This window comes from Neodiprion virginianus, chromosome 3 (assembly GCF_021901495.1).
Source record: "Neodiprion virginianus isolate iyNeoVirg1 chromosome 3, iyNeoVirg1.1, whole genome shotgun sequence".
Lineage (NCBI taxonomy): Eukaryota > Metazoa > Arthropoda > Insecta > Hymenoptera > Diprionidae > Neodiprion > Neodiprion virginianus.
Window position 1 is genome coordinate 19975267 of NC_060879.1, and position 27331 is coordinate 20002597.

Below are 27331 nucleotides of genomic sequence, written 5' to 3' on the forward strand. Positions count from 1 at the left end.
AATACAAGTGCAAAAGAAGCTAGAATTTTCTACAAACTTAACGCAAAACTTTTCTGAGCGGTAACCGAAACTAAAAATCTCTCTCAGTGTACATTTTGAATAATTATCAAAGCGATTTGGAATAAAGGATCAATATTTAAGCCTTTTGCAGTACGGTTTTTTTAACATTGACAATTAGTGGTTATTTATTTCTTTGATTTTTTTCAGTTACTCGCAGCTTTCACTGAATGCGTGGCTCGACTTTTAATCTTGTTAGGCTGGCTGCGAGCCTCGCAGTTTGATCCCAGACCTCGATAACCGGCACCTCTATACGAGCCTCCGTAAAAAGTGCACCACTAATTATGCTCGCCGGCTAACGAACACGTTATCGCTTCTCGCGCCAGCTTGTTTCGCGAGAAAAATAAACAGGGGCACGAAATTAGTCGTGCAAACATTTCGCTCTGTATGCCCCGCCTATTAGAGACACATTTTTCGACACCTGCTGCTTCCGGATTCCAACAAATCCATTTTGTAAGTGGACCTTGGCACGCTCGTTGACAATTTGAAGCCTCGGATCCTGGGTTGGGTGAAAATAATGCGAAATACCAGAAAGACGCGCGACGGGAGAAAATCCCGAAAGTCAAATTACCGACGAACAAAAACGTAGAATGACCCTCAATGCGTGAAATTGTATTGTAGAAAAATAAAAATCGAGGTAAGCTGAAATTCGTAAATAAATTAGAACCGAAATTTTATATGGAAATGGGTAAGTTTACGAAGGGCAAAATGTTGGATTGCAAAAATAACGAAACAGTCAAACAGCCAACTTCTGAAATCTCAAACTCGTGCATTTTCGAAAACTCATGAATCCGAACTTGTCAATAACGACTACTGAATGTCTCGAAAGGTTAAAATCCCGAAACCCACTGAGACAGAATGGAAAACAATTTGTTTTTTTTAAATAAATTTATTTAGAAACGGATTCACTTTTTCCAACGTCATCAGTTTCAGCTAATAGATGGCGTTTCGCTTGTGAAATGACACGACTTTTTTTCTTTAATGACACAGACGATTGTCCAATTGAGCTAATCTTGATAAAACTAGCATCGAATTGACGAATTTCACAAATTCCAAATATTTTTCAGGAACTTCGTTATTTCGTCCTTTTGGGATTCTGATTCCCCTGCATTTTATGGATCGAAATTTCACTCCTTCTGAACTTTGATTTTCGACAAATAATTTTTTTAGTTTTTTGACTGTTCGAAGTATTAAACGCTATCAATTTTTAATTTCGGAACTTTCATTTTTCTACATCCTCACATTCTGTGCTTTGTTCATTCGGAATGCAGACTGTTCTGAAAATACTTTTTCGTATAAAAGATCGTTCGGATAAATGAAATCTCGAATTTTCGATCAGTCGAATCTTGGACTTGGAAAAAATGGAGTACTGATAACGATTCAATATTTTCTTGTACATAAACCTACTTTTATCATGTCGGTAGTAGTTTCTTCACGCGTTTCAAATCCTTATGCACCGTGAAAAGAGACAGGAATTCGCAGAAATAAACCATTCAATCATATTTGTACCTCACTAATTGCGAGACGATTCAACGACAGTCCTAAAAAATTTCTACACATTGACAGCGAATGACGGTAGAAAAAAAAAAAAAACGGAGACACCAAAAAAGCCTGATTGGCGTGGATTTGGAACAGGGTCCATTACCCCCGGAATCTCTGCCTGTATCGGATATCGAAATTGAATTATTCGCGATTACAAATTCTCGGAGATGGAAAAGTTCGCTTAAAATTGTTTTTTATAAATTTCAACATCAGTTGAATTACCGATATTCGTGAAAAAATAATTCTGTTCTCCGTTACATTAACCTTATACGTAGGTTAACTCGCATGACAAAAACCCTTCGCTTCATACGATTACCGAGATTAGATGCTGTTAATTTGTGGGGTTTACAGCTGAAGTTAATTCGAGCCATGCAGAGGGTAGATAACGGCTCTTGGAGACTATTCAAAGTGAGAGCTGCACGACGGTGGAAAAATATGATACTGAAATATGAATAACACCCGCGAAGCGAGTGATTAAAAGTACACGCAAAACCGGTTCACGAGTATTTCACACGAGCCCTCAACCCTCCCTTTAGCTCTCCCCTGTAAAAAGAATCACTCACATTAATGTCCGTACTCAGCGACGAAGATTATTATCGCTGCCGGTTAAAGTTTAAATTAAAATACAAGCACCGACCGTGTCGCATTTTGAATTGATAAGGTTTCGTGTTTAAGACAATTTTCGAATTTCAAATCAGAAAAACGTTTATTTCGAATATCCAAAGCTAATTTTGAGATCAATATACTCGTACAAGCCAGCAAAACGTTGTATCTAATAAGAGTTCAAAAATGTTTTAAGACTCGGTATCTTGTGCAACAAATTGATTTAATAACAAACTGTACGAAAAACTTCAGCTGGATCTATTATTTTGATAATGCTATGAAATAAGTGGTAATTCATCAAATGTATCACATCGAAATCGCCGGTTTGTATTTGAAAGTATATTTCGTTCGATCGAAAATTTGTTTTTTTCTCCCCATTTCACAATTTCGAAGAAACTATCCGATCGAATCAGGTAATTGTAAAATTAATCGAGTCGTTAACTACAACGAGAAATTGTCCTGCCCAGAAATAATTTTCAAAAAACTGTGACGAGTAATTTATTTCGTTAAAAATAAAAGTCTTCTATCAGCGTGCAAAAACTCCCAGCGCTGTTCAACCATCGCAGCATTCGGTTCGCGAAACGATGTACATTTTTTTCTCGAACACAGTAGCCACGCATTCAGAGCGAACATTGGAGCGCAAATTTCAATATTCTGTTTTCATTTCTATACGGTTTTCGGTTCCATTCGTTCAATTTTAACGTGGTGGTGAAAATCCCCCCACCCTTGACGACCACAGTCCGAACTTTTGCAGCGGCGCTAACGAAGCGTGATTTTAAAACAAACGCGTATTAATTGCCAATCGGCTGGCTAAACTGCAGGCCGAATTCGGTAGGGCAATTCATAATCAATTTCCGTGTATCGAAGCGCGCGGAACGCGTGTTCCGGAAAGGTGACAATGGAGCGGGGTTGAAATTCGGAATTTAAAAACTTACGAAAGCGCCAAGTCCAGAATTTTTTGGTGGCGGAAGTTCGAGTAAAGAAATCAAACTTTGAATAAATATCAAAATTTGGAATATTTCGAAAACCGAAACTCAAAGTTTCGAAAGGACAAAATGCCGAAAGGGCGTAACTCCGACAAATCAAAGTTTCAATCATTCTGTGAATTTCTGATTCGGTGAAATTTCACCGCTTCGTTCCTTCTTTGTTTTTGATTTTCGATATTTTATGTTCAGAATTCCGGTTATTCCGACTTTCTGATTTCTTCCACCCACTCGTTAAGTAAACTACGCTCTGTGAGTATATTTTAATACTTGGAATTTGACTGTATCGAAATATTATTTTCGAAACTTTGTATTTCAGAACTTTGAGCCATTGGGTTTCCGAACATTCGAAACTTTGTTGTTTTGTCAAAGTTTGATGTCTTTACTTCAAGTTTCGCCACCAAACAATTCGGAATCGTGCGCTTTCGGAACTTTTCAAATTCAGAATTTCAACCTTGCGCCCCAAAAATGTAGAAAGAGAAAAAATAAAAAAGAGAGATAAAATATTGCGAAGCAGAGATGGTGATATTTTCATCGTTTTTTTTTTTTTTCTTCTCCATGTCTCGCCTCTCCGATAACAAATGTTCACAATAACAGCACAGTTGAAGGGACAATTAAAGCACTCGCGAGTTACTCTCGATTCAATCTCTTTGTTGGTCGTACACATCGGCTCACGCGCTTATTTCGTATTCGTAATAATACGTTCGGAACATATTGCGAAGCTTAGGATATATACGCACAATATTAAGGGTGTGGAAAGTTTCGTGTGCGAGAGAAAATTGCGCAGCGTTGCGTACCTTGACGATTGGAAAAAGCTTCTCTTAACGAGAGAATCTTTCAGGCGAACTTGGAATGAAAGAAAATGAAATAAAAAATAATGTACCTTGGGTATCTACTGTCGGATAAGATTTTATCTTAACAGAAAAAGAAGGATACAGAATTTTAGAGAGAATATTGAAAGAGAATTCTTATGCGGTAAAAGCGATATTCTCGTAATGGACACCGTGTTTCAAATTTATGGTTTTATTTTACCTTTGTCGCGAAATAAAGTGAATTTTACGGTGATTCTACGTTTGATCTTCCAATTATCCGTGTTCACAATCACAGTGGATAAAAGAATACGTTACGAAAATTCACGGAAGACGGAATAAATGCTACGGCAATTGTTAATCTTCTCACGTTGTAAATAGTAAAACAGATCCGAAGAATCGATATTTTTTTTTCACCCTCGGTTGTAATCCTCAATCGAATTGATGAAGACGAGACTGCAATAAGTAATCGGAAGTCTGACACCAGCGGACAAGCTGACTAAGTCACGTAGACGCGAGAAAATCCATGAAATAGAAAAGAAGAAGATGCTGACGAAAATAAATGTCGAATTTAATCGGACAATAATACTTTCTTGATGTGGAAGAAGAATTGCGAACTAAAAGGCTGATATATTTTTATGAATATAGAGAAATCACGCTTCATGGTATGACTATTTCTAATAGCGAAAATTCCCCTTGACTACAATTTTATAAAAAAATTGTCTTTTATTCTGGCTCCGTCGACACGTTCATTTATTTATGCATCACAATTAAAATGACAAAAAGATTCAGTCACTAAAGAAATCAAAGACAAACTTCATTTTTTTTTAAAGATATTGACAGCTGAACTGAATTCTGTAACCAAATTTGCTTTGTTTTTAATTGTACTTCACGTGAAAGAAGCGCTCGAGATTTTGTTTCATAAAAGCTCACTGAAACTATGTCAGAAATGGTAGTGCAATTTGTATGTTAATCATACTGACCATCCTGATTAAGAAATTTTTTTTCTTACGCGACGTCCATTATTATAAACAAAAAAAAAAAAACAAATCAACGTTTCGGTTATTCTTGAACAAATTTCAGTGAACTCTTCTTGTAACGAATCACAAATCGAACAACATCCCCGACGTGCTTAAAAGCTTATTTTTGTTATTTCCAATTCTCTCGAACACTAATCAACGTTAGAAGAACATCAACAATAAGTTTCTGATGCTGGAAATATGCTCAAGGGTGTCGCTTGGCCAAAAGTCGATAAACTTTATTCATTTCATTACGAGATGGTTGTACATTGAGTATCCGTTTGACAAATCATTATATAACGCTCATAAAAATTTCGGTAGAGAATCTCAAATAGAATATATCATTGTTAGTCAAATACGAGCTCTTTGGAGGTGCCTATTTTGTTTTTTCCCATTTTCCATAAATAAAAAGTAAAACCTTCTGAATATTTTTTTCTCGCATACGGCTTGACTTACAAACTATCTAGATACAGACTGCTGCAGGAAATTTCACGCTCTATAAAAAAATACTTACACCAACCGATTAGGAGATATACAAAACGACTCAATGTGTATAGGCGAATATATCTCAATCGATTATGGTTAGTAAAATTCTGTCAGTACTTTTTTACAGTACGTAAAATTTCCTGTAACAATCTGTACTTGGATAGTTTATAAGTCAAGCGTTTACGAGGTAAAAAAGAATTCTAAAATTTTGCAATTTTTGTTTACATGTTATTTAAATGGAAAATGGAGAAAATGAAATAAGCACTTACAAATATCAATATTAAAAGCTCATATTTGGCCGACAATGAAGTATTCTATTTGAAATAATTTACCATAAATATCGATGCGTGTTTGAAGAATACTTTTTTTTGGTTTTTGGTTTGAACACCCTGATCTACACGCATAGGAATTACGGCTTCCGTGAACTTACAATTGATGAACAAAAAAAGAAAAAAAAAAAATGGAAAATGCAAAGTTACGAACCAGACTGACGAGAAAGCAGCGCCAGCAGAGGCCAGAAAGCGTGGAGCCAAAAGTGCGGAACGGCCTTCATCCTGCAGCGACTTCCGGTATTCCTTCCCGACTAACCGGACTTCCTTTCACCTGCAGCACTCGAGGGCAAAAGCTCTGGCACCCACATCACTGTCACTAGGTATCACTGTCACAATTGCTGCTTCCCGACAGCAGCAGCGGCAGCAGTTGCAGCTTGCGGTTAAACCGGACGAAGCTTTTCTTCGATTTGAAACTGCGCTCCGACCAGGCGCGAAGGATGCATTTGATCGAGGCTGATCAGTCACAGTCACAGTCACTGATGTCGTTCACAATCCTGTGTCACTTTTCCACACCGGAACTTATCACACCTTTAACCAGAAACGGGAAGAGTTTCAACGCTCGGTTTTCTCGCATTTAACGGCGCACTTCACAGGGTGATCCGATCCACGAATAACAGAGATGCGATAATCACCGGGCATTTTTTCACTCGTGTCACTGATATCTGCATCACTGTTGCCTCGTCCGTTCGTTCGATATGCGATTCTGGAACAGAAGGGTGAAACAGTTTGCTTAGATTCTCGATGCCAATTAAATTCGAGAGGATCTATTTCACGGTCAACATTTCCCTCCGGGTGAATTTTCCCAACCCCCGTGAATAATAATCAAGGGTGAAATTGAACTTGAATTCATATATTTGAACGGGTGAATTATTCATCAGGTTCTCCTTTCGGCACTGGGATGAACACTTTTCATCCACGTATGTAATCGATTCAATCAACGGGTTCAACGTAAGCCTTGAAATTTAATGTTTCATCCCTTCAGGAGAACGCGGGGCGTCAAATTCATGCCGTTAGGTAAAAACTTTATCGGCACATTTCAAGAGCCTCTCTCGCTCTTGGCGGTATTTCAATATTTGATCCGGGACATTTGACGTGCGCGACTGTCGATGAAAAGCTCATCGGGAATAAAATACTCTTGTTTCTTGCCGCGAGTCGTCCCGAAATTTATTTCGGTTAAGCAATTCCCCGAACTTCGAGCTTCTCGAGCATTGTGACGATACATCGAAGTTCAAGGCACACACATGCTCGCTAGTAAATCTTTAATCACCCCGTGGCGATGGCAAATAGATTCAGAAGTGTGTTATACAAGCGCGATGGCAAATGAATTGATGAATAATTTAGCCCTTAACTAGATCGATCATGAACCTAGTACGATTTGCACGCAGGGTATAACCGCCATCAATAGACTTCCCGTCGATAGTTATCGAGAAATTTCGTCATCCAAATAACGATCAAGATTACTCGGCCGCGAATTCGGCGAAATAACCTATTAATACGTAAGTCCGAGATCGATACGGAGAAAATTTAAAGCTCTGGTAATTTTCCACATTTTCAAGAGTAATGAAACGCGTCGTTCAATTAACTTGAACTAAAAGGAAGCAAAAATAAAATAAAATAAAATAAAAACGAGGTTGTTGCCTAATTACCGAGCCCCATTTTCCCGTAATGAATTATATTTACATAATCGACGCGGCTGCCACGCCAGCAGATTTTCAATTGTCGTGTTTCCAGGGAAACTCGAGCCGCGATGAGCTTACGCAAGTGAAATTTTTCAAATTGGTAAGAAAATGGTTACGGCGGATATTGGTCAAGGTTGTTTACATCCGGCTCAGTATGGATCAGCCGATAATTTCCCGGCGGCCCATTGTGCCCACCTTCATCATCCCCTAGAATCCCGTAGCCGAGTTTCTGCTAATGACTGCTAATTATCCGAGGGTGTAACAAGACGTGAAAAAATACTGTCAGCGGGAGGACTTTGTTTTCAAAATCTTGTCGCGACGTTTATCCGATTCTTTTTTCTCACGCTTTAATGCATCATCGGGGCTTGATACACGCTTGGAAATTATTGAAAAGATATGGGAATGACAATAAGATTACGAAAGAAGTCTTTCGCCAGCGTGTGGTGTAAAAATTTCATCCAACCCAACGGTATCAATTGGTTTACAACAAGAAACGTATCCGAAGTGTAGTTCACAGATTTTCTTTACTCCGTGACAATGTACGTAACATCAAATACCAGTAAACATATACGTGTGTTTCCATTTAATTTCGCTCGTTTCAGAGACAGAAACCACCCTGAAAGTTTACCACTTAAAATATGAGGAAAACAACCCTGAACATAAAGACACTGCGATAATTATCGTGTGTTGAAAGTGAATAGTGTTCAATTAGATTTATCAAAAAATTTTACTTCGTCGTAGAAAAATATTTGAAAACCGAGTAAACTTTGGGGATTTTAAGTGCTAAAAAATTAATAAAATCAGTGAGGTACACTTCGGGTTCTTTCCTTACAATTAGTGGTAAGCGAATTCTCGATTACACGTCGATTAAAACTCAAACCCGAACTTCAAATAGACCCAGAATACTCCGGAGGGTGAAATCGTAAGTACACTGAGATAAAAAATTCGGTCAATTAACTAAATGTGCGGTCACGGTCGGCGGAATGAATATTTATTTGTCTCGACTCAAGATCCGTTGATCTAGCAAAATGTCTAGTTGGATTATTTGAATGAACTCAAATTTTTATCAGGTACCAACAAATCTCGAAGCGCCACAAATAAATATTCATTTCGCCGTCCGTGATCGTACATTTAGATGATTCAACTTCAGACTTCTTTCTCACACAATCAGTTTGGCAGCCGCGCTTTTGCGAATCGTCGTTTCGTCGTTTGATATACATCGAACCTTCTTGCACACATACCAAAGCATTCTTACGAACATCAAACGGCAATCGTATCCACAATTGAAAAACCACACAGAATAATGAACAAAATAGATAAATCACGGTCACACGGTGTGGTTGTCGAATATTCACGTCGAGCTGTTACCCCGCGATACTCGAACGATGCAGCGAAAGCTCCTCGGTGGCTTTGACGCTTCGTTGTTAAACACATCGGGGATGAAATTTGGCGCCCCGCGATCCTCGCGAATTAATCGACGCGTCCCGTTCGGGGGAGAGACACGAGACGACGATATCGCGTGGCGGTTTCTCCGCAACTGAGGGTTTCTGCTCGGTGTTCCTCGTTTGGTTCGAAAATCTACCGCCAGAGCGCCCTCGGATCGGCTACATCGTCGTTCCACCTCCACCCCCCGTGTGACTCGAACGACAAGCCCTTAACGAATCGGGGGGAAAAACAACCCATCTTCATCCCCGATGCGCCCGGCGTATCGGGACACACTTTTCAAACCGACCTGAACTGCGAGACCGGCGGCTGACTGCGTGCCGACTTTTACTACTAGCTGCGTTTTGGCCGTTATGCGCGATGCGAGATGATGATTGAATTTTATTGGTTATAGTGGCGCTTCGGTTTGGCTTTAGTGACAACTTTTTGGAAATTGCTTGTACGGGGGTATTCCATTCCAACCCAACCAATGCCTGATTCTTGAAATTTTTGATTTTCTTCAATTGTTTTAGCAACTGTCCCGACTCTGAAACAGTACCATGAATATTTTCAGATTTTTTCGGTCAACTGGGCAATATTTATAAATACTAAGAGCGATAAGATTGAAAAGGACCTTCTTTAAAATTCTCAAAAACTGTATTTCCTTTTCCAAACATTCCAAGACCAGGCTCATGATGGATCGATTTATAAAATTTTTTTTTAGCACATGTAATCTTTTTGATCGACTGAAACAATGTTTGGACGGTTTGAAAATTTTCAAAAAATTCTCAAAACTTCTGGCTGTCACTTAAAAAATTTCTAGACCGGTTTCATTGTGTTGTTGATACAAAAAAAAAGTCGAATGTGCCGAAAAAAAAAAAAAAAAATATATAAATGTAAGTCACTCCATTTACGAACCGATCTAAAAATATTTCAAGTGAGAAATAGAAGTTTCAGGATTTTTATGGGAATTTTTCAGGCCGATCAAACAGTATTTTAGCTGACTAAAAAAATTGAAAGTGCTACATGTTTCGGCAAGGTATCGAATAGTTAAATGTGTGTCTCGCGACACTCAGAATCGTCCTCGCACATGTACGCACACTCGCGTGCAATGTTTACTTGCCGTCTCTGCGTCGAATCTCGCCGCTTGCCCGTGTCGCGACTCAAAACCCATCAGCTGTATCTCATGTATTGTTTACTATCTCGAAATCATGTATGTGTATAATCTATGTGTTCTCTCGCTCTGTAAAATCATCACTCTCTGTAACTAGTCGAGGAAATAAAGCACTAAAAACGGCCCAACTGTCGATTTTTTGAGCAGTAAGACGGATTTTAATGCGGTTTTTTGCATTCGATTCGTAAGAGCGCCTACAAACTTTGTGAACTAAATTGATTAATTAATTTTTTGAACATGCATTATGGCATTAATAATATGCATTTTGCAAGTCCACTTCCAAGAGACACTAAATAAAAAATTTGCTACTCGGGGGTTTTTGGGGTCGCTGAACACGAATATCGCCACGGCAACCGTCTCCGAGGTACCTGGTGCCCAGGGTGAACGTTTCAACGTCTTCTCCTAGAGTTTTGGCGAAAATTGTGATCGAATTTGTCGAAACTCGTTGCTTGGGGGTTTTTGGGGTCACTGAATACGAATATCGATACGGCAACCGTCTCCGAGGTACGTGGTGCCCAGGGTGAACGTTTCAACGTCTTTTTCTGGAATTATCTTGAGTATTATCATTTTTACCTCAATTAAAGTATATTGTCCTTAATTCAATCACAAATTCGATCACAATTTTCGCCAAAACTCTAGGAGAAGACGTTGATACTGTCCACCCTGGGCACCAGGTACCTCGAAGACGGTTGCCGTGGCGATATTCGTGTTCAGCGACCCCAAAAACCCCCGAGTAGCAAATTTTTTATTTAGTGTCTCTTGGAAGTGCACTTGCAAAATGCATATTATTAATGCCATAATGCATGTTCAAAAAATTAATTAATCAATTTAGTTCACAAAGTTTGTAGGCGCTCTCACGAAGCGAATGCAAAAAACCGCATTAAAATCCGTCTTACTGCTCAAAAAATCGACAGTCCATTGCTTTATTTCCTCGACTAAACGTTCTCTTGCGATACGGTTTGTATCGCCTCATCGAAACCAATAAAAATCTCAATTATCGGTATTCATCATCTCTCTCCATCTCAACATCACTTTCGTTTCATTCACACTCGTTCTCATCACTAATTCGCGGATCCCACGTCGATGATCCATATCTTTTTGCCATCTTTCTAAACACTACATAAAATCGAAAAAATTGACCCATCATGGGCACGGTCTCGAAATGTTTGGAGTAAAAAATACACTTTTTGACGACTTTTTGAGAATACTAAAAAGGTCTTTTTCAAAATTAATTGGAATATTATTGAATAATTGAGCAGTTGAATAAAAAATCTGAAAAAATTCAGGGCACTGTTTCAGAGTTAGGACAATTACAGAAAATTTTATTAAACAAAATCAGAAATGTTGACGGTCGGACGTTGGTCTGGGTATCACGGAATTGCCCATTAGTATCATATTTCACTAGCTACAGTCACGCTTGACGCAAAAAAATAATTCTCTTCTTTTGTAAACAAATTTTTGCGATGAATCAAAATTTTGTTAATTTTTCAAAATCATTTCATATAATTTTGTTTTATGTAATGTCACCTCTTTGGCACTATTGTAGGAATTATTGATCGCACAAAGTCAATAAATTTCAACTTATTTCAATCTGATGAAATTATGGAAAACTTCATTGTAACTGATGACAGTAATTTTTTTCGGTCAAATAACGTATTTTCTAGTCAAAGCGAACCAAATTATTTCATATAATGGAACAGTATTATTGTTTAGGAACGGTTTGAGGTATATTTTTATTACGATTATAATTTCTGAATAGTTTAAAATCTTACGGCACGAATTTCGTGCTACTTGTCGGAATTTAGACTTTTTCAACCAGTCGAATTGCCACCTTTTTCAAACTTATGTACGTTACATCATCGTTACGATATTTTATCGTGACTTGACTTCAACTTTTCAATGCTAATAATTGAACTGACGACTTCTTTCTACTTGGTTGGCATGATTCAGAAATCTTTTCTTTCATTTCACAAAATTTTGCTACGCTATTATCTAGTGGCGGCGAAAGCTTTTTAAATTTTGCACTATAGGTAATCGTCAAAAATCATTTCCCAAATTAGAAAAAACTACATCACATTCGCTCTATATATCTCAAAGTAGAATCATTTCAAAACATGTTAAAGAAAGAAAAAAAGCCTCCGAAAACAGGCTGTTCAAATTCTAAATCTCGCTATTCACGTAACCGGTTTTAAAATTCTCCGACTAACGTCAATGACTCGCACGTCTTATTTTTCAATTCCGATGATTCAATGAGATAGGAAAAAAAAAAAAAAAACATCCGCCGCACTTGTCGAATTTGCCAAATGAGCAGAACTCGATAAATTCAGACACAAAAAAAAAAAAAAAAAAAGTTTAACTCTTGAATTTCGATCCCGCGTATTTCAGCTGACACAAAGTTGACATGCCGATTTTCGATCGTCGATAAATCAAGACGCACCGCCGTCCTGCATGATTTACCCGGTGTCTGTTAGTACCTGGCTAGACGATTATATTGGCAGCTGTTGGCTCGTGGGGGCGATAATTAATTGGATGACGTGACGAATTGATGAGGAATGTGCTTCGGGGACGGGACGATCAGGGCAAGTTCGTGCGGATGTAACCGGCGTCACGGCTTAGCCAAGCTTTTAACAAACCCCCAAACACACACCGAGAACGATGTACAATTACGGTATACCGACTTCCCTAACGAATGTTTTCTTGTCACGAACTCGGGGGGAGGGGGAGGAAGACTGCTCGACGTTATCTTCTTCTCTGCATTGCCAGACAGACGATCCGAACCACCCGGCCTACACGGGACGTGAAAGAAGGGCTCGAAGCCCGGCTGATTCCTACCGAATTACGCCCGTTAATTTTACCCAACCTCATTCCTATCGGCCAAAGCAACGCGCCGAAATCAGCTCCTATTTTTCAGAGATTACCTCCCTCTCTCTCTCTCTTTTGCTTCATTCGTACACGCATTCTGTAGTATTCACGCAAGAATGTAGATATGTATATGTCGGAGAGAATTGGGAATGATTTATGGGAACATGGTATCGGGCATGTAGGGGTGTGTACGACAATTTATCCGATTCAAATGTTTTATCTTCCTTTTTCAGTTGTTTTTACTCTTGTGAAGCTCCGTCAAATTAACAACGTTTTAATAAAAATTATATACTTATATATATAAAAAACAACAAACAAGATTTAAATTCTCCTTCCCTCGATGGGTGTGGTTTTCCCATCGAGCTTAAAGTTTGCGATGAAAGATCCTGTGATTTTTCTTTTTCAATATCGAAGAAGAAAAAGTTGACCACAATTCATGCTCTGTAATTTTTTTTTTTTTCACAAATATACGAAAATAAAACCACACGCCGAGTGAGCTCGAGTAGCGTGACAAACGTTGGCGACGATTCGAACAGCTTTTTAATTCCTCATCAGTCGTCTGTCCGAAGGGTAGCTGTATAATTTAGAATCCCTTTGGACACAATATGTTTTCGAAAGTCACGAGGGTCATAAGCACTCAAGGTCCGCACAAATTCTACGCTCTAACGAGTTCCTATCAGGGTTGCGTGAATGGAACAACTGTTTTCAGCTTTGAGATATCGGCTGTGATTAAAATAATAAACAGAAACTCTAGCTGCGTCAAAATCCATCGTCTGATTACCTTTCCTTCGCCCGATGTAACGATCGAACAAATTATAATTCTTTACTGCGACACACATTGTGCTGTGCTGTAATAATTCACTTTATATATCGAATTATTTCGAGCCCTGAATTACATCATTAGCGTTTTATCAGATTTCCAAAATCAACCGCTGCCCTTGACCCTGCATTTATTTCCTATTTCGTAACTAGACTCAACCGAGATTAAGACTGAAAGATGATCTATGTAGGCTTTTGAAGGCGAACGTTGAGAGTCGATTGATTTTTGAGAATGAAGAAGAGAGAAATTTTTAGTTCCGGTTACCGCTCAGTACTTGACTGTTTTCATTTTTTACCATAATCGATAAATACAGTTCTAGGTAGAAAATGAAAATTAGTTTTCTAGCTGTTACCGGAAAGTCTAGTATCCGTTACTATTCTTTCTCATTACGATCACCGTTACTATATTTTCTTGTAACTGTTGCGGAAATTTATTGCTTGTGCAAGAATAAATTGACGTTAAAGCCTTGTTTAACTGAAAAAGTAGGGTAAACCGAACAAACTAATTTTGCGTTGCAATGACCAAAAAAGGATCGACAATAGCGTAAAATGGTTACGCGTACCTTGTTTTTCGCAATTCCAAAAATATTGAAACAGTTTTTTTCAACGATACCTGTTTCACTGAATTTTTCTAGTTACTATGACAAATGAAATTTTTCTCAGTGTAGTCAAAGTATGGTTTCTTGTGCTTCGTTGAATCATCAATATCGAACACCAATTGGTTTATTTATACACATAAAAGTCAATATTGATAGTTTACTACGAATAGAATAATTTCTTTTTCAATTGATTTCATAAATAATTCTTTTCATACAGCATTCTAAAACCACCATTTCGAAAAATGAAAGTATCGGTGGATCCGAAATAATTCCAGCAATAATCCAAACGACGCAAGTGGAAATAAAGTATTTTACGTAAGATATGAAAATCGTTCTCGGTGGATGAAATTTAAATTAGGGCAATTGAAAAACACGTCTAATAACCCATCAACGGAATGTAAGCGCGCGTCGAGGAAAACGGTTCGAAGCTGAAAGCTTTACATGTTATAAGCGCGTCTTAAGTTAACGCTCACAATTAAGGTAACTGCGTCCAATAACCCCGGTGTTCCGTACATTTCGACGCGATATTAGACCGAAGATTAGTCAAATTGCCCGAACCATCTGACCCAGTTACATCCCCATTGACCGAGGCGCCGCCTGCGCGGTTCGACTCGAGTGACTCGAAGCCCCCGGGGGGCATCGAATAAAACTAATAAGGGGGAACTCAGCTTCCGACTTGGAGTGCTTGCACACGCGCGTGTCACTCGCCCCGAGCATACGTCGAGCTCGTCCCCCTTTCGGCCTCGATAAATAATTTTATGTCCCCGCAAGCATATTTTCCGATACGCGGTTGCGACCAAGCAGTTGCAGAATTCACGGAAGAAAAGGGCCGTCTGACGGGAATTTTAACGGTATGTTACGGCGCTGTATGTGATATGAAAATCTCACGGTTTGTAGGCCTGGGCTCGGGTTGAAGTTCCGATTTTTAAACGTTCCGAAAGCGTCTAATTCCGTATCGTTTGGTGGGGAAATTCGAAGTGAAGAAATCAAAATTTTACGGAATAGCAAAGTTTCAAATGGTCGCAAATCCGATTTTTTAAAGTTCCGAAATGCAAGATTTCGAAGAATAAAGTTTCGATGGAGCAGGATTCCGGAAATTGAAACATACTCACACAGCGCAGTTTTTTCAACGAGTGGATGTAGAAAATCGGAAAAATTCACACAACTGATAAACTTTGATCATTCAGAATTTCGATGCATCAGAATTTTGAACTTTCTCATTTTTGCACTTTTGGAATTTTCAGCGTCGGGTTTCGGATCATTGGAAACTTTGATGTCTCGTCAAAGTTTGATTTCTTTACTTCAAATTTCGCTGGCAAAAACTTCGGAATTTGGCGCTTTCGGAACTTTTCAAATTCGGAATTTCAACCCAACCCTGTAGACCTTACCGTAAGCTAACAAAAAAACAGTTTGATCAACTTCATTCTCGTTTTTGACATTGACATTTTCGGTTTGACTTCGAAACTTTAACAATCATATCTGTCGGCGTTTGGATTTTCATTTGATGAAATTCATGTTTGGGTATATCCTTAAGAACTACTATAAAAACATGTTTTTTTACGTTTCGAGATCAGAAGAACTAAAAAATGAATCGTTCTCACTTGATCGTGTGCCAAAGTAAGCATTTTCGAAAATATCCCGATAGTTTTGGACTGGATTGAAAATTAGATCGTAATTAACGATGAATCGGTACAACTGTTCCAGGTATCTTCTATGCTCTTAGAATATTTTTACCACTTACATATTGCCGGAGTGAAAATAGACTGAAGCTACGAAGGTGAAAATATCAAAATAATATTATTATTAATTGTCAGTTTATGAGAATCTTAAAAAAGGATTTCATATTCAGACAGATGAGATTTTCTTTCACACAATCCAAATAATCGTAAGAGACACGTGTGATTAAATTTTTTCCGATCACGGGAAGTGCTGAAAATTTGAAGACGAAGGTTCAATTGGAAATCGCTATGAAATTTGTGACTTTAAAGGTATTCCAAGATATCTTTAATGACGGGTGGTCAAAAATCTGCCATTTAACTTCGGGCCGCCGTAATAAAGAAGGCGATATCGACAGTAGTCCGGAAGTAACCCGAAAGGGGAGAAGACTCGGGGTTGGTATTGAAGTTTAAACTTTCACAGACGAATTAACAAAGTTTTGACACTCGCGCCGGACGAGGATAATAACTTGTTCATCCGCAGATGTTTGAACAGATTTGAGGAGGCGGGTTACGGGATGACTGCATTAGAAATTGCGGGTTGGGATCCGGGATTTAACAGCGCGGGTTTCCACGGAGAAAGCGCCGTAGCATTGGACGATAAATAAAAAGTGACAAGGAAAAAGTGAAACTGAAAAACGTAATAATATAAAAGAAAAATAAACAAGGAGGACACGAAGAAGAAAAAATTGTAAACAAAGTTTTGACAATTCTGGTATATGGTGTATAACTTTATCGCTCTCTTGTTGGTAATCGCTGGATAGAACGAGGCTTATTACAGCTTACAAGTCCGGCTTGAACTCCGCGTAAACTTTCCACCCTCACCGCCACGTTTATGCCCTCCGGCTTTTTTCCCCACGTGCAGAGGTAAGCGTGTGTTATACTTTGCCCCCCTTGGCTTGGGGGAAAAAAACTCAAATAAAACTAAATAAGAGCAATGAAAAAAAGGGAAAAGAATTTACGGGCGAACCTCGAAAGTGCGAGCCGAAACCGAAGTTATCACCTCTACGCGTGAATAAATTCTTATCTCTTTGATGCATTCATACATACTGAGAGTTCTTCTTGAAAGGACTTGCTCGACAATTGCAACTCGTCTAGTTTACAGGCGTGGATAAGTTTTAAAAGATTTTGCTCACACGGTAGGGGTTGATTACCGGGGTGTCCCGTACTTGGGGCTTTGAAAAATTTTTTCAAGCATACCCCCCAAATTAATTTCAAACAATTCAACAACAATTGCCTAATTTTTTCAGATTTTTATCTCAACTCTAAGCCTCACCGACAACAGGGTAGATTTCTCAGTTTAAAATATACGCTTATTGGACACGTTCGCAGTACTTATTTTATTATAAAAGTGACGATGTTCAAAAAAATCTCCAACTGCGAGGATTTGGTAGTAATTAGTGCTGAAATCTGAGAAGAATGTCACATAGTCACGCCATGCAATTGCGACGAATTGCACACCCTAGAAATCCAACTTTTTTGCATTTAGAGGAAGTACAAATTCGTCGAGATTGCTCACTATGCGAGTAAAATTTTGACAAAGTTGGCTAAGCTTATAAACTATACAAGTTGGAATTGTCAAGTGATTACTTTCAAGAAGAACTCTCGGTTTGTACAAAGAGTAAACATGATCGCTGGGGAAATGTGTATAATCAATGTGAAATATCTCGCTACCAGCGAGTGGATTTGTCTCGATGAATATAAAAGATGCGATGTGACGTGAGGCGAAACGTCTCGTATTATAAAAAATAAAGTCGTCGCGGTTTTACACCATAATTTGTCACAAGCTGTCAAGTGATACTTTTATCTTTAGCTTACTGAATAATGATTGGAATTGAAGCTGAAATTTCCATCTCAGAGTGAAAATTTTCCAAAAGTTACTTTTTAGATATTTAGCTGGCGAGTATTTATCGAACGGAGACTTACGGAGCGGGTATTTATCGAGCTGAGACTTATGGAACGGGTACTTAACGAGCGGGCACTTACGGAGCGGGTATTTATAGAGCGGGCACTTATCCAATGACTGGTTTGCTTTTTTTTTTGTTTCTATATCCGTTGACTCATATTTCATTGGTTATAAACGGGATTCAATTGCTTAATTGCTTTCGTGCTTCTGCAGAAACTGAGAAGACGAAGAAGAAGAAGAAGAAGAAAAATAGCTGTATAAACGGGGACGAATATGAGTAAAATTTTAAACCAGCGGAAATTTATCGCAGCACGGTGTGAAGTGCAAGTTGGCGCAAGAAACGAAGACAAATGCAAGAAAGACAGAAGGCGGGGGGACTGGAAAGCGTTATGAAGAGGAAACACGATAGCTGGTAGACATCTCTGCGCGGCTCTTAGAGCCGGAGGCGAGAAGCTCCTTCCTTTTCACATCTTCTTATTATATGTATTATGTACAATACTCGAGTATCAAATTTCCTGCTTCCACCGCTTTTGGCGAGGGGAGTAAAAAATTTATGAGTGCTTTTCGAAATTGCGATACCGCAGTTGGGGTACCTTAACTGCGGCCTGCGACAAACCAATCGGCTGTCTCGAAGCTCTGAAGCCTGCGAAAAAATTGAGTTGATGTGTCATTTTTCGGTTTGGCGAGAAGAGAGAAAGACAAGCTGTCACACCAATTTTGTGAGGAATCGGTAATCCGCCAATTAAATGTCAAAGCAGGAAAATTGTCACTCTGAAGATCTATTCGCGAGCCTGCAAGCTTTCCTATCACCAACTTAATAGCTGGTTACAAATTTTTTTCATCTATCATTCGTTCATTCGATAAGTCAATGAATAGTGAAAAAGATGAATTTAAAGGGTCTCGGATACTTGAAAATATCCTTCGAACCAGAAACGAATTGAAATTTGTATGCTGTGAATAAATAAATATTTGAACCTCTCTGTGTATCCAAAGTTAAAATTTTCGGAAAGAAAACAGAATTGTTCCGGTCCTTCATGAAAAATTATCCAAACAGTTAGAATTGAAGGAGAAAACGACGTTAATCGTCTTCCCACTCGTTAACTTAACGTCGATGTAAAAAATATTCATACATTCATTTTCTAATGTATTCATTAATTTTTGACAGCAGTTATCACCCGTCGAATCTTGATAGAAATCGACACTCGCAAACTGTTTATTAATAAAAAAAAAAAGAAACAACACAAGCAATTCTCGTTTTCTGATGTGTTTTTAACAACGAAGGACGGACTCCCAAGTGGCTCGTATGTAACGCCCCGACTTGACTTACCCATCTAAGTGGGTCACGTGGGGAAGTGAATTTTTTTTCTATTTCTCATTCCTTCGTCAAATTAAGGTTGTGGACATTACTTCAAGTGCCTTAAATTGCTTCGACGAGTGAATTTCTAATTCATAGTACAGCTTTACGTGGATTTGATTCTCCGAAGATAATCGATGAATTTTATTGGATGTATTTGCTGGCCTGCTCCACGTACCTTACATCATAGCGCTTCCTCTCAACCCGCTCTTCGGCATTGTTGAACAACGACTAACATCACTCATACAGGAAAAAACAACGTAATGATCGCGGTGTTCTTTCCGCAGCTGAGAAACGACGTAAATTTTAACTTGGCGAATTTCTCGTACCCCTGCAGTGAAGCTGATTCTTGGGATATTTCAAGTGACGTCGTAATCGTCTCTGGGAATCATAATAATTCAAACCCAAGAAACGTCTATAGGGCCAGGCAGGCAGCCGAGCGTGCTTCTGCGCGCGTCTGGCGGATGTAGCCGCCCACGCAGTTATACAAGAGGTAACAAAAAAGTTTATACTGCACTGAGATCTACTGCGTCTCTGTGGAACAACAGCGATACGAGGATACGAAAAAAGCTTCCATCAAAAACGGAGATAATAAGAAACGTCCGCGTGACCTCTCAAAAACTTACGCCTCGGTTGCTGCAGATATTTCCTCATTTCCAAACTCGGGATATTATTCGCCGGAAATTGTTTGTTAGCGTTTTTTTTTTTTTTTTCTCTTTATCAAACGTTATTACTTTCAAAAAACTTTCGTCCCTTCCTAACTTCATTTTCAATCCTCAAAGTGCCCGTTCTTTATCGCGGTAACAAATTTACCGAACAAATTTTCAGAAAAGATTCGTTGGCCAATGAATTTTCCACCAAGAGAAGGTTTACCGTTTTATGTAAGAAAAAAATAAAAAATATAAAAGACGAACAACCTCGCAACGATTCACATAGTTTAAATACAACTGTTTTTCATACTTTTCACGAGTAGTTTTTACTGTCACCAACACATGTGTACATCCTTTTAGGACCAATCGCTCTGCACTTCACAGTGTTCAATTCTCGTGGTCCGAGACCGAAAAATACTGTAAACCATCATTTCTTCTTTTCCACAACAAATGCCAAACGTTGAAGCGTTTAGAGGGAAGAGAATTCCGAATCAAATCATCCCGGATGTTCGCCATTTTGATCCAACGGTACGCTTGTCAGGGCGCGTTGTCTCCGCTTCGTAGAGCCTCCACGGATATTTGGGGAAATTGGTCGAGACGGAACACCGGGATTACGCCATCCTAGCCGGCTAATCCAGTTGCACTCGCCATTGCACAGCCGTTTAGCCCCTGGACGGCACATCGCGACTAATTAACACCTAGCACCGGATCCCCGATTCAATTGAACCGATGTTCTCTGATCAGAATGGACTCACTGGATCCCAACAAAAGACGACAATGTCTCTGTTTTTCGGTGTTTGTTTTCGATTAGACTCAGTAATCAAATCCAAGACTTTCATGGCGTTGCAAAATTTGATCGATTCGTGTTTTTTTTCTAAAAAGTATGTTCACCATCCGACTCGTATTCTTTCCTCTCATGCCGGACTCGCATCAGCGACTCGATCGCTCGTTGATGGATAGAGCTTTCCGATCTAAGCCGCATCTCGATCAGGGAAGAATTGGGGCGTCATCGATTGAAACTTTACGGAACAGGTACGTTGATCGTTGAAAAATCCTCGGTTCGTATGTAGCCGCTAATCCTTGCCAAGAAAGCGCTCGTTAGCGAGCGCACGAAGAGGAAGACCGTTGATTGCATCGCTAGGTGGTTTTGGCGGTGTGTGTGCGCGGCTCCGAGGACCTCTAAAGAAATAATAGCTCGTAAAGGAGGACCGCAGCGAGTCGGTTCCAAGGATCCGAGGATCCGAGACTCGGCTGAAGCCCCGAGGGGTAAAGGAACGAGAGAATCGCTGTGAGAATTAGCAAGGAGCCAACTCGGTCCTACGGTAATTGGGAGCTTTCTTATCAGTAGTTAACCGCACAAAGATGAAGAAAGCACAGAGTTTATCCCGGATTGCATCCTGCACACCCTCCGAGCCGCAAAGCTCGCCTCGTTCAGCTCGAGTACCCCTGTATTACGGCTCGTAGCTTGCATATCTGCTCCAATTTTCTCCCAGTTAGGTATTGGCCGATGTAGTTACCGCCTAAGCTTTCTCAAAGTTCGACGCTCGTATTTCCTCCACCTCTAAAACTCCAAGTATACTCGCTTTTTCCAAAACACAGTCTCGTTGCATATATTCAAATGAGTGAATTTATTTGCGTTTCGATCAGTAACGAATTGGGTTCAAATGTGACGCAGGTACACAGGAATGTTTTAAATTTCATAATTGTAAATTCAATGCAATGGTTGTTTGGTTTGATTTTTCTTCCTTGAATTACTTGTACGTAGGAAAATTTTATTCTTTCACAGTATAAGGTGTGTCGAGGGTTTGGATAAAATTATTTTACAAGAGATACGATGCATGGAAGAAACATAAACGCGCCATTTCAGCGGAGGATATATATTACGTACTTGAGAAAGTCTGCCAAGTCGGTGAGGTCAGATTTTGGTTTCCTGTTTATCTAAACTCGATGTAAAGTAAAACCTGGAAGAATGTCACGAGTATTTTCCCACAAATCTTCTGTTACATCTTTCATACGTTTGCGGACGTGTCGTGAAATAGTAAAACGGGTTGAACACACCGAGAGAAATTTATAATTGTAATCGCTATGCAGTCCTCAGCCATTTTAATTTTTTACCATAACCGAAAAACATAATTCAAGGCTAAAAAGTGAGAATGAATTTTGCTGCTTTTACCTAAAAATTCGAATATATATGTATATTATTATACCTTTCAGTTCAGGCAATCCGTTCGATATTTTTCTGTAACTGTTCCTATAATTTGATGTTGGAGTAGAATAAATTGATGTTAACGTCTTATTTGATTGAAAAAAAAAATGTAACGACATCGGAATAACAATATTCCAAAAATTCAGTATAATCAACTATAATTACACTAAACAAAGTAACGATATTTTCCAGCGATACCAATAATATTCAAACTACCATTGTAACGATGCCCATTTTATTATAATTTTCCAGTAGATACACTAGATAAAACAAATGAAAATTTTCTCAGTGCTGTAAACTCGATCTGGATAAGTCCCTGCCATCGGGTGATGGGTGTGGAGAGTTCTCGGAAACCGTGAAGTTACGGAGAGTTCACCGTATTCGGTGTAAGCTGGAGCGTACGACACGGGTTCTCTCCGTTTGGCGTTACAGAGTAAACTTAGTTCCATCGGATTTTTACCCAAGAGGGTATTTGTCTCAAGTAGCCTAATTAGTTTCCCTGACACTCGTAAAACTCGAATTCACGTCCTCGCGAAACAAATTCCTCGAGCAATGCCTTTTTTTCGGAAGAGAAGCTGCGTCGAAGAGCCGCAGGATGGCCGTAATTCATACCTGGTGAGGTCCGTTATCTCGGGTAAATTTTATCTGTCCCTTGTTATACACAAGGTCATCATTTCCGGCGACCGCCAACGATGACGGACTCGTGTTCATCGCGGGTCCGGGAACAAACAAGCCGCGCATTTCGCTGACTTCCGACCTTTAATCGGCGGCCGCTGACGTTTATACGTCGTCAATTTCGGATTTCAGAGCTTGCGGCTTCGTCGGGACACCGCGCAATCAATAACGAATCGTATAAAACCGGCGACTTATACTTTTGGGAAAAGATCACTTTCTACCGTCGAGATAAAGTGGGGGAAAAGTGACCCCTCGGGAATCGGAGTGATGGGTATTAAAAGTTCGCCACCGCATCGCTCTTCCATCCCTCGATTCAACCTACCCAGGTAAACCTCGATTCCTGGCCGTCATCGTTACGCCAACTTTTGATGCGACAAATTTACAAAAATTATTTAACATACTAAAACTCTCGCGTGAGTTCTCTCGCGCAATTCTACTCGCACTGAACACACTTTGATTAATACAGAGTGAATTCCTAAAAAGTTAACACTCTGTCGTCTGCTAGAGTTTAAAGCACTTGCGCTGTAATCGGACATCGTTTGTTAGTCAGGCTGACCGACCATTAAAAATCTGATAATCGAGCCCAACTGTAAAAATTTTTGAGGTTAGATACATCGCGACGAACGTTCGTGATAAAACTTCAAGTTTCTGATGATTGGTATTCCTGAAAAATACGCAGTGTCGACTCGCAGTTAGAAATTCACTCCGTACAACCTTATGTACTCGTAAAATTATTTGCAAAACTGCTTCTAACAAAGTAAGTTCTGACTGTCCCAATGAAGAGATTGAATATCGGCCGAAACCGAAAGCTTGGAGATAAATCGAAGGTTAAGACATAGAAAAAAACGTGAACAAAGCCTCCAACAATGTTATTGGGGCCAATGATGGTGAACATGAATGAAACAACATCCGTGGCAATGGTTTCATAACGAAAATCTTTTGACCGTAAGTCTCTTTCTCCAATTGTCGATATCTTACAAGTTTGTGTTATTAGACAGTAGGGTAGTTGTTTCATTCATAATCATCACCATTGACGCAAATGACACTGCTGATTTTCTAAACTGTTTTTATCTTTTCCCCACTTTCGATTCAGAAAGTAGGACCCATTAATCGTTAGGTAGACTTTTCCGTTCCCATATTCTATCGATTCCAAGGATGCAAGAGTAGACGGACGAGTTTCAGGCGTGCATCGTTGGGCACCAAGCAACAAGTGCATCGTCAGTATGTCCAAGAAATCTTCCCCCTTTACTTTCCGTTCTCGTCAGTCTCACGTGGAATTTCTCGGAGAGTATTTCGTTGATGGAAAATATCAAAGTTGGGGTATCGTGCCTTTGAGTTGTTTAACCAACCAGTTCGGGGTGGAGATGATGGAAACTGACGGGGAGAGCAGAAGTTGGTTTCAATGAGCCGAGGGATGTGTATGGTCGAATTACCGAGCGTATTCGGCGGACTGGCTATTTCGCCTGGGGTCCGTTGACGGGTCCACGAAGCGATGGCAAGAAAGCTTTGAATCTCCCCAGAATGACCCTAGAGAGCCTCTTCCCTGAAGGGCACGGCTTCCTTGCGGTCAGCCCCGAGCTAGACGAATAGCAGTCTAACGACACCCAATAACATTCCTCGTTAATCAACTGGCTACTGCTATTTTAACTGCTGGTCAATATAATGTGCACGATCCTGTTTCCCATCAACTCTAAATTGTTGGGACTGTACCGCAGACCCGTTAACCCTTAACGTTTGAAATGCTCTACTATCTTATTCTTCGGCCCAGCTTCTAATTCCAAGGTCTAACTTCAGAAACAAGAATACTTTTCTGGAGTAATTGTTTCCATGTGCCTCAAGTTTCGATCGATAAAGCTTGGTCGAAAAGAGTCATCGTGATAAATCGACAGATCTATTTACCGTTTTATTCACTCGTCAGCAATTTGTCATCAAATTTCAGTTACCGGTAGCAGCTTGAGTTTTCAATCAAAATTCACCGCTCCGCAATTCAGCTAATTTTATACTCCTCGCAACTATGAGTATGTTTTTTCAATGATACGGTAACATTTCAAGCATTGGTGATCGGTATTCCGGTCAAACACTCAGGTGCTTGATATTTAGAGACTTTTTCAAATGTTAAAGTCTTTCAAAGTGGTTCTGAACAATCATATAATACCGAAGCTGCTTTATAATGTCCAAAAGTAAATATACGGTACTAAACAGTTCAGCTCGTGACAGAATAATATTTTCAACCGATTGTAAGTAACATTCTCAGCTTCTGAACTTTTAATTCATGCTGATAGATAACTTGGTTCGTAATGGAATTCAACTTGAGATTTTCCTGAAAATGTATTAATTACACTATTCAGGTATCCTTTCGGCAATAATGTTAAAAGGCTTTTTAGTATTTTCCGTACAGCTTTAATGATCAATACCTGAGATTCTGTAGTGCGATTTTGGTATATCCATCTTAACGTTTTCAAAGGAAGCAACTATGGAACTAAAAACCATAATTTTCCGAAGATATCCAGCCTTACCATCTGCCGATACATACATCGTTCAGACGAACGAATCCCATTTGTAAATGAAAGTCAATCGTTCTTCATCCCCATCGCATAACAAGATCTACATTTCTCTATAAATGTCAAGAGCAATATAATGGGTGGTTGAGAAGCGAGCAATATTTCGATTAAGGCAGTGAATTTCTCGCATAGCCCGAGTTATGGGTACCTAATGCAACGCGATGATGCAGAGCAATGGGGTCGCAACAGGAAAGGAAAGATAGATAGCTAGAGAGAGAGAGAGAGAGAGAGAGAGAGAGAGAAAGGGGGTGAGTGATGATGGGCAAGAAGGCTTGAGAGGAAGAGCAGAGTCGAACCGGGTTTGCCCGTCCAAGGAAGCAATGGTAGGAAGCAATTAATAACTTTGTCCTGGCAGGTGGGCAGGTAGCGAGCAACGAAATAGGGAGAAAAAGAAAGAGAGAGAAAGCCACGTTGCAATAATTACCGCGTCACGCCTCCCGCCCAACCTAATTAACTTATGCTGTATGCTGGTCGCCTTGTACGCATTACACCATCCAAAGGGGGATGATTTTTTTTTTTCATCCAATTTGGCTGTATTTTTTTTTTTTTTTTCTTTAAACCAAAGCTCGCAGTTTTCTATGATGTATATTTTTTTAATTTTTTTTTTTTTAATTTTTCTTTTTTCTTTCTCCTTTCGGCATACGAACGTTTCCGAAAGTTTTGTAATTGGAAAACGTGCAGCAGTTGCATTTTTCCCTGCATTGGGAGACAAGCTGCGTATTATTTACCCGTTATCAGAGGATGATTTAATGTCTATGCAGAATAAGGCGAACGAGTAATTCTTTTGTTTAAATATAACCGCTCTAAGCTCCCGCCATTCGCTGTTATAGCAGCCTGAGGCAGTCAGCCATGTTGTAAAATAAATCTTCACTTCCGCTTGCGGCTCTGAAATATACACACGTGTCATTCATTTTTCACTCATACCAGTCCGTCTGTAAAACATCAATCGCAAGTGTCTACAAGATGAGGTATGGCAAAAATTCTCCAGCGGCAACAAAATCTTTCAATCACTACTACACGGAACTCGTGTAGAACATCTGCATTTGTATTTGAAAAAACCAAGTTGTTGGGATAAAACTGATTTTAAACGATGACTCAAATAGTTCACAACGATTCGTAAAAGAAACAAGAAATATACATATTGTTTACACAGAATGAAAGTAACGACAAACGTTACGCCAGAGAGATGAGATTTGTTGACGAAGAATTGTATTTTCACCATTTGAAGAAACGGAAAACCGTGAATTCCGTTTCGATTTTCATCCATTTTCGATAGAGTCAAGAAAAAATTGACGAAACTTAGCGAGAGAAAGGGGTAATAGAATGACGTAGACTCGCCGAGCACGAACCATTTTCCCGTACGACGAGCCATGGTCACAGGTGGGGATGACCTGCAGGGAAAGGTAAAAGTTCCGGGTGCGGAAGTTGTAAACAACAGCGCGCCTCCGAGATAAATACGTGAAAATAACCCGTTGTTACCGGGCAGGAGACAACCCGGACTGGCTGTTGTAGGCGGTTTCAATAAATTTCTATTCAACGAAAGAAAACACGGAGGGACAGGTTATGGCTCTCGAGCACGCCACCCCGAGCCCTAAGCCGAATGTAAATCACTTCGAAACTACCGCCGGCTATCTAAACGGTGATCCGCGAGTCTCGTCGAATCGCGAATCGCCTCGATTGCACTCGCTAATTATGCGCCTCCTCGTGGTCCGAGGGACACTGGTTGATCTGGTTGGTTAGACGACGGGCTGGTCCTTAATGTGGTTGTTTTTCAATTTTTATCATTATTTACGTTATTAATTAACGAATTTGATCGAACTTTCAATGATAATTAATATGTGAACGCTTTCGTTCGCGAATTTTGAGCATCGGAGCTTT

The 27331-nt window shown here is 39.5% G+C and overlaps 1 protein-coding gene across 7 annotated transcripts in view; it reads right to left on the bottom strand.

Annotated features, from left to right (window-relative positions):
* LOC124300455 (limbic system-associated membrane protein-like) overlaps window positions 1-27331 on the bottom strand; it is a 218334-nt gene that overhangs the window by 93254 nt on the left and 97749 nt on the right. For 2 of the 7 annotated variants that reach the window (XM_046754584.1, XM_046754590.1), the window contains exons 1-2: window positions 8752-9029; window positions 5983-6534 (exon numbers count right to left, since the gene is read on the bottom strand). In XM_046754584.1, the coding sequence (XP_046610540.1) occupies window positions 5983-6052 (70 nt within the window). In that variant the 5' untranslated portion in view covers window positions 6053-6534; window positions 8752-9029. Of the gene's footprint in view, window positions 1-5982; window positions 6535-8639; window positions 9030-27331 lie in introns of those variants that run through there. The other 5 variants (XM_046754588.1, XM_046754587.1, XM_046754586.1 and 2 more) reach the window with 5 other exon arrangements.